Source organism: Staurois parvus, unplaced genomic scaffold (assembly GCF_062004578.1).
Source record: "Staurois parvus isolate SC_StPar_1 unplaced genomic scaffold, SC_StPar_1.0 ptg000086l, whole genome shotgun sequence".
NCBI classification, from domain to species: domain Eukaryota; kingdom Metazoa; phylum Chordata; class Amphibia; order Anura; family Ranidae; genus Staurois; species Staurois parvus.
The window spans coordinates 8,653,335-8,662,356 of record NW_028317882.1 but is presented as its reverse complement, the minus strand read 5'-3'; the positions used below and the strand labels follow the sequence as shown (position 1 = coordinate 8,662,356).

The 9,022-nt window shown below is 42.1% G+C and overlaps 1 protein-coding gene across 1 annotated transcript in view; it reads left to right on the top strand.

Annotated features, from left to right (window-relative positions):
• Positions 1-204: 204 nt before the first annotated feature.
• Positions 205-9,022, top strand: part of ANKLE1 (ankyrin repeat and LEM domain containing 1) — a 55,550-nt gene continuing 46,732 nt past the window's right edge. The window contains exon 1 of the mRNA XM_089670020.1: positions 205-437. Within this exon, the coding sequence (XP_089526146.1) occupies positions 385-437 (53 nt within the window). The 5' untranslated portion in view covers positions 205-384. The remainder of the gene's footprint in view (positions 438-9,022) is intronic.

Genomic DNA, 9,022 nt, shown 5'->3' with positions numbered 1-9,022 from the left:
TTTTTGTAAGCAGTGTATATGTGCTGAAGCCCTGCCTGTACTACAACACGTCTTCCAGTCAGCACTCCTCTGTGTGAGGAGACTGAGGAGCGCAGCCTCCTGGATGGGCGGGGCTAAGCGGGTTGTGTACACCGAGCTTCTAATACTGATGAGGGCGGGCAAATGGGAGTGTGTCTGGGCAGAATGGGGCGGGGCGTCATGGTGGAAGCTATTGATCAGTGGCTGGAGAGGGAAGTTTGAATGGCCGACCTGTGTACTGTGTACTGTGTACAATGATCAATAATAACGTACGATAATGGGGCCGGCAGAACTCCGGATATCTATCCATTCGCTCGCCGTTCAGCCCACGGCTTAGTCCTGAGGTGTCCTCGCTGTGACTGGAGGATGGCGGCTCTGGCTCGGAAGCTGTGTGAAGCGGTAGAGAATGAAGACGCCAAGTAAGAGCTCTGCTGTTCACCCGGAGAGTCCATTGTGATTAGTATAGGTCCTAAGCCGAGTGTTCTGTCACGTGACCTGTGATTGTTTAGTTATGGTAGGGACATGTCCGGACATATCTACGGCTGTGTGTTGTCAGGGGACTATGGAACTGAATGAAGGATGTATCCGAACTGAATCGGCCAATCAGCCTTTGCCTTTCTTTGTCAAAGAGTAACTGAACAGGCCGAAGATAGAAACTGATTGACTACTTTGCACAGCAGCTGTAGTGTTACTAAATCCCCTCCTTTGTGTGTTCTTGTTATGTACCATGTATGTTGTGTACTGTTTATTGTATGTCAGGTCATGGCTGCTAAAGTATATCTGACAGCAAATTCTGATTTAGCTTTACTCAACTGTCCCCCCAGTGCAACTTGTCAAGCAATTCGGTAGTTTCAAATTGCATGACAGGTCGCACCCTATTGTCAATGGAAGCGGTCATATTGTTGCGATTCCCAATTTTGAAAGTACTTCATGCACTATTTTTTGCACGTTCAGGTGTGACTGGCATAGACATCTGTGCATGAAGCCGCACACGTCTTCCAAGTCACAACTGACATCCGACTCTGAAATTGTGCGAATTCAAGTGAAGGTGCGCAATTTCAAAATCGGATTTGGTGGGAGGGTGCGCAATTTCAAAATCGGATTTGGTGGGAGGGTGCGCAATTTCAAAATCGGATTTGGTGGGAGGGTGCGCAATTTCAAAATCGGATTTGGTGGGAGGGAGCGCAATTTCAAAATCGGATTTGGTGGGAGGGAGCGCAATTTCAAAATCGGATTTGGTGGGAGGGAGCGCAATTTCAAAATCGGATTTGGTGGGAGGGAGCGTAATTTCAAAATCGGATTTGGTGGGAGGGAGCGCAATTTCAAAATCGGATTTGGTGGGAGGGAGCGCAATTTCAAAATCGGATTTGGTGGGAGGGAGCGCAATTTCAAAATCGGATTTGGTGGGAGGGAGCGCAATTTCAAAATCGGATTTGGTGGGAGGGAGCGCAATTTCAAAATCGGATTTGGTGGGAGGGAGCGCAATTTCAAAATCGGATTTGGTGGGAGGGTGCGCAATTTCAAAATCAGATTTGGTGGGCCGGTGCGCAATTTCAAAATCGGATTTGGTGTGACCGAAGACTTAGATGGCTTGAGAAGGGATTAGAACCTCAGTCAGGCTTGTATTACTGTCTGTGTCTTCACTCTATTTGTCCCGGTGATGGGTATCACCAAAAGTGAAAGAAAATCCCAAAACAGTAATAGAAGTGAAACCTTCCAATGGGGACACTAGTTTTGTAGACAACCAGGGTTTCCTTCACTTTGGGGGATTTCGTCTCACTTCCTGTTTTAGTTATGCGACAGGAAGTGAAGAGAAATCACCCCAGCAGGACACAGATGGGGAAAAAAACCCTAATCCTCCTTAAACCACTTCCTGCCGACAGCACTCATACATGTGATCTCATGGAAGTGGGCCTTTATGCGTGGAGCTGCACTCCAGTTTTTGTGCTGAAAGCACACTCCCAGCACGGAGCCCCAGATCACATACTAATGATTGCTGTGATAGCCTCTGATTGGCTGTCACAGTAATCAGTGACTGTGCAGCCCACCCCTGTGTTTTCTTTCTTTTTTAAATGGAAAGAGTATCAGTATCTCCTGGCAGGAGATATTGTATCTCATACATATACATACATTGTATGTTGACAATACAATATCATTGAGATATTGTATCTCATAAGTATACAATACATACATTGTATCACTATCTCCTGGCAGGGAGAAATATGTAAATAAACAAAAGTGTGTAAAAATTAAACAAAAATAGCTAGATCAAAGTTTGATCTAGGTCAGTTGTCTCCAAACTGCGGCCCGGGGGACAGATGTGGCCCTTTGCTTGCCTCTATCTGGTCCTTAGGGCACTGTTTCTCACACTGATACAAGACACTATTCCTTTTCTCCCACCAACAATGGGGCACTATTCCTTCCACTGACACCAATGATGGGGCACTATTTTTTCCACTGACACCAATGATGGGGCACTATTCCTTCCAATGACACCAATGATGGGGCACTATTCCTTCCACTGACACCAATGATGGGGCACTATTCCTCCCACTGACACCAATGATGGGGCACTATTCCTCCCACTGACACCAAGGATGGGGCACTATTCCTCCCACTGACACCAAGGATGGGGCACTATTCCTCCCACTGACACCAAGGATGGGGCACTATTCCTCCCACTGACACCAAGGATGGGGCACTATTCCTCCCACTGACACCAAGGATGGGGCACTATTCCTCCCACTGACACCAAGGATGGGGCACTATTCCTCCCACTGACACCAAGGATGGGGCACTATTCCTCCCACTGACACAACTAGGCACTGTTCCTCCTGCAACAATTGGGCAACGTTCCTCCCACTTACACCAATGAAAGGGTGGTATTCCTCCCCTTAATACCAAAGATGCATTGTCTACTCCCACTGATGCCAGGACAACTTCTACTACCAATGGCCACAATCCAGCCCCTCAAAAGTCTGATGAACAGTAAACTGGCCCTATGTTTAGAAAGTTTGGAGACCCCTGATCTAGGTCAATACCAGGGTTAGTATATGTGTCAGGGTCAGTATACTTTGGACAGGATTTTTAATTCGTATCAGTGTCAGTATGTTTTAGGTAGGGCCCTACTACAGGTACAAACAACAAATAACATACACCTGTGTGATATTTCTGCAATCGCCAGGAACAGGAGAATTTATTTTGGGCTGTTCTTTGGTGATAGGTTATGGGGATGCACTGATTTATCAGCTGAAGATAGGGCTATCTGCATTTTGCAGATAGAAAAAAAAAAGGTGCTGATAATGGCATGCTATGTCCAGTAGACTGTAAAATCGTGCCCTATTAAGTTCAGTGCAAAAAAGCCAGTTGAAAAACAAAAGTGCATCCTGAATTTTTGGTTTTGGCACTGGAATGATCATTTCACTGCACCGCTAGGAGGTTATGGTAGTAGCAAGAAATATACAGCAACAGTTTTTCGTTTTTGTTTTTTTTTTTAAATGCAGTTTTCCCAATGATGATGATAAAAAAAAAAAAGAAAAAATCCAGAGATATCAGTTACCATTTACAATCAGAAGAAAGCCCAATTTGTCCTGAAAAAAAACCAAACACCTGGATACACAATATAGTTGTGATGATAATTGCAGAAAACTAGCACAGGAATCTTTTTCAAAGTCGCTGCAACGCAAGTCGCACCGTTTTCAACGGTTCTATATTGACAAATAGGTTGCAACTTGTCATGTGACTTTGATCTGTCAAGTCACATGACAAGTTGCACCTGGTGTGATTGGGGGCTATGGGGTTTAGCAGGGTATACACACAAAGTTGTTGAATGAAAAAAACTCACAGATTCTCACATCCACACAAGCGATGTTGATGCACGGATCTCTCCAACTTCGCTATGGCGTTCTGACAGCTGGGACTCTCCTCTCTGCATCATAACACGCTGATCAGCACTACCATCACCAGCACGCTGGTTGGCATCTGTTGAAGAGACGGGTACACATGGACCAAAATTTGGCTGGTTCCTGCTGAACCAGCCAAATATTTGTATGTGTATACCCAGCTTTACTCTGTCCAAAATGGGGAAAAATGTGCCTTCATATCTAGGTTAATTCCATAGGGCTGATGGGACAGTCAGAGTCCCTGGCTATTCCTTTGTTGGTACTGTATTCATCCCCCGATCCTTCTCAATTGTCTCTATTTGTTTGTATAAACACACATAAAAAATTATGTTTTAATTATGATACATGTTATACCTCACACAGGCGAACAGATCAAGTCCATCTGTCAATTTTAAGTAGACGTGATCTCTATATTAATCTATGGGCAGCAAGATGTAAAACTGAGCACACACATTAGAAAAGTGATATTTGTTTTCCATTCTGCTCCAATAAAGCAGGATATCTGTTCACATATCCCTTGCTGATTGGACCAGATGGTGCCCATGCAGTATTGGGACAGGTTCATCCCTTGCTCAGGGCAAGGATGCAGAGCTGCACCCCCCTCCCCTACTGCCAATGCATGAGATATAGCACCACCTTTTGCCCATTCTCTGTCCCCTTACTTCAGGTGCCTTTGGTTGGCATGGAGTGTACACTGCACATGCATCACCAATCACTTTCATTCTAGCTACTAGAGGGAAGTTGTGTATGCGCACTGTGCTGTAGGTGGAAGAGGTGGAATGTGGGCATGTTAAAGTACTGTGTGACGGCAGTAGCTGGCTGCGAGTCACTGATCTGGAGCACCCTAGTTAGATGTCTTCCACTTTCTCAAGCAAAACCAAGCATATACCGAGAGAACGCATTCTCATAAGGTTCTACAAAGGTTACCATCTGGTTTGTACCATCTCCTTTTAGATCTAGCAGCAATTATGTAGTGTAAGGGCCTGCTTGATTGGATACAAATTGATTGGCTAGTATGAGTAGGTCCTCATATTACATAGTTTTGGTAATTCTAATGTTGAAGATTTATGGTCCGATTGCAATGTGTATGATGACCCTTAAAAGATTACCAGTTACATTAAATTAACCAGAGATTTACATTAGCAGCAGATCCAAGGCAAATTCTGGTTCAGTAGAAAGTTCAGTAAAGACAAATCAGTGTAACTGTGCACTGGAGGCTGAATTCTGTAGAGGATGATATAGCCCTGTTTTACCTGCGCTCATATTATTTTACTGGTATTGGGATGTACCAAACCTGTTTGTGTCCCATGGATATAAACGCAAGAATTGTGGTTATTTGTTTATTTCCTTGATGATGGAACCAGTTTAGACAGTATAAAACCTGTGCTATTTTTTTTTTTTTTTTTAATTACATGGATTATGCCATAATGTGCTATTATGCTCTGCATATTATGACCAATTTACCTGTCATAATGTACCTTCTAATGCTCCGCTATCACCAGTCCCAGGTGCTTCCTCCTGGGTTCCAATTCTTCAGCCACTTGAACAGCCTGGCTACCATGACCTCACTTCAGTGCCTATGCACAGAAGTCACATTACCGCGGCACAGTTCTGGTGCCATAAATGTATGCTGAGCTGCGCATGCTCAGTTCAGTGTACATGACAGCTAGGGGGTGCATTTATGACAGAAGAGACCAATAGGCTTTCTTCTGTCGTAAAAATCCTACCTGAAAATAGTTTCACTTTAACCACTTCACAACTTTAAAGTGTTACTAAACCCACAACAGGAAAATCAGTCTGTATATGCAGTAAAGCATGCTTGTTATTCTCAATGTGGACCCTAAGGGGTTAATTCTCTGCATTGTGTAAAAAGGCTGTTTGATCCTGACTTCTCTGCCCCTCCTCTTGTTCAAATGTCCACATCTTATCTCCTGATAAGACAGACTGAACCCATAGCCATTCTGCACATGCTCAGTTTAGTGTGTATTAGAGATGTCTCTTTTTTTCTTGGGAGAGGGCATGTGATCAGCACAAGGCCAATCAGCACTTAGCATTAATGCACACTAATGTGCGTGTTTTTTTTTGTTTTTTTTTTTTTTCACTTTTGGGCCTTTCTATTTACGCTCAAAAGCTCCTCTCCTGAACGTACAAGTGATTTTAATTTTTTTTTTCTGCTTGTAAACTCCCCTGCCACTAAACTCCTGAAACCACCTGTAGTGTGCATGGACTGCACAGTCAGGTCATACGCAGGGTGGATAAAAATTGATGATTTTAACATTTTTATTTTTATCAAATTTATTTTCATAAAATGCTTTTGGAGTAAAAATCTATCTAAAGATACATTAATAATTTTGCTTATTCAGCATGAAATGGAGCTTAGTTATGTAGCATGAGGCTGTATATTTTGCAATATTTACATTTTTGGTAAACTCATTCAATGAATCCAAGCTCTGCAAGCTGAGATAACATGCACTGCATTGATGCATTCACACAATTTCACAGTAACCATGAGAAAAAAACATGAAAGAAACGAATTTGTGTAGTTCTCCAGCTATGTGTGATTAACCTAAAATTGGTTGTGATATCACTGTTTTACTAACCTGACAGCGTATTATTCTATAAAGGAAACCTTCATTTGACTTGCAGATATTAAAGCTTCTAACTACCAGCAAGAATGAGTTGGATTCCTTATATTTAAAGAGCACCTGTCATTTTAGATCCATCATGGCAGCGCCTGTTAGCGGGCATCCACTCCCCTGCTGCCGCCACGTCCCTCACCTTGTTGTGTCAGTGCCGCATCACCAGTCATCCCATTAAAGTGAATGGGACTGTTGGTGAGTCAACAGCAGGTCAGAGGAGGAGCCGCTGCGGGACAGAGATGACAGTTGCTCTTTAAAAATTATTTAAATCAAGCCTTTTCACTAGTGATTTAAATTGTGATTTAAATCAACTTGATTTAAATCAAATCCGCCCTGGTCATATGTCATCATCTTTGCTTCTGTCATCATGAGAAGCCTGCTGTCTCTTCTGTTGAGACAGCTGGACCTCTGATGACACATAACAGCTCTGCCCTCATCCAGCAACTGTGATGCAGATGATGTGGGTTTTTTTTTTTTTGTGATATTTTAGGCTAGTAAAAGTAACAGTTGACTGAGCATTGGCTGTTTCACCGTAGGCCCATTTCACACGGGCATTCTGATCAGGCCTGTCTGTCAGTTTTTCTGATGAACCTGGTCAGAAGGGCTATGGAGCCCTATGTCCAGACAAGTGTAAACAGGCTTGTCTGTTCACATCCATCTACTTCGGCTTCAGACCAGGTTCAGTAAAAAAACAGAAACAGACTACATCCTTTTCCACTTTGGCAAACTGAATTGGAAGTAACCTGATGTAAACGGATAGTCAGAATCGATTGTGAAAGGGGCTTTAAAGTGGATGAAAACCCTCACGTATACCTGTAAAGTGACAAGCATCAAATGATACACAGACTTGAAACAAATATTCCTCACGAAGATATACCTGGTTATCTACAGCCATTAAAATTCCATCATTTTCACAAGATCTCTTAACTCTGAAAAGTAGGGTGTGGGGAGCTGAAGTATCAATGGTGCAAATCCCCCCCCTTCATCTTTTTATCTCTTGGTGTCAGAAAAACCTTTTAGGAGTGACACGTAGGTGGTGATACCGCAGACAAGTATGTTCGGAAATGTATACTACAGTAGCACTCTTCAAGCGACGGGGATTCTTTTAGTTTTAATTAAAAGCCTTAGAAACAATGTCAACACTTTTCAAAATAAGATTTAATAATGAAAAAGGTCAAAATGGTGCAAATAAAATATTTACAGAAAAAGGCTGTTACACAAACAGAGAGTAATGCCACAGAGGAAAAAAAGGAGTTGAAAATGAAGATTACTTATTATTTTATTATACAGTATTTATATAGCACCAACAGTTCGCTCAGCGCTGTTATATGAATACTTAACAATGTCCTAGGTTGCAAAGTCCAATGAATAAGCAAAAACTGTACAGTTGCTCTCTCAAGTCTGGTTAGGTGTTCTTTGGTTTGATGTTAAAACGAGAACTGTCAGTGTCCTGGCATTCCCTTTATGCAGTATCAAAGGAGTGTTGACAGAGGCCATCTGACCAATCATCCGGTTTAAGGAGTGGTTGCTGGGAGGTCACCCATTTTTTTTTTTTTTTTTTTTTTTTTTTTTTTATATATATGTTTTATTTTTATTTTTTTTTCCAAAGTTTAAAACAACATATATTCATCCGTCGTATAATGAATTCCTAGATTGTAAGCTCCATGGAGCAGGGCCCTCGAACCCCTCGTGTATTGTATTGTTACTGTCTCCCATTATAATGCACAGCGCTGCGCAAACTGTTGGCGCTATATAAATACTGTATAATAATAATTATTGAATGAAAAATACAAGCCATTCCCCTACATTTCCTCCCTCCCCCCCCCCCCACTTTTCCCTGGTCCATATGATTCTATCCAACTCTTTCCGTCAATTCCTGTCCATATCTATATCTCTTTTCTGTACTCCTCTCCTCCTATACATTTCTTAATCACTCAGTTCAGCTCCTATATTGGTCTGTCTGGGGCTCCCATTACTTCCAGGCATTTTTTAGATGTCTTAAAATCATACCAACTACTCGATTCCTTTCTAAACTTTTCCATTTTATCTTCATCTATATGGCATAGCTCTTCCATCTTATTTATGTGGTTATCAATCCAGTCCCTCAATGTTGGGGGTCCCTGTACCTGCCAAAATTTGGGAATAAATCCCTTGGCTGCACTAATTAAATTATATAATACACTGTTTGTATATTGTTTTACTGGTATTTCTAACCTATAAAATAAACATCCCCATGGCTTTCTGCATAGTGATCCCCAATATCTATTGTATGACTTGTATTATATCTTGCCAAAACATCTGCATTTTTGGACAATCCTACCAAATATGTGCCATAGTTCCCTTTTAGTCCACATCTCCTCCAACACAATGGTGAAACCTCTCCCGCTGTCTATGTGCCACACTTGTGTAAAATACCATCTGGTTAAACATTTATAATTAATTTCAACCATGCTTGTATATTCC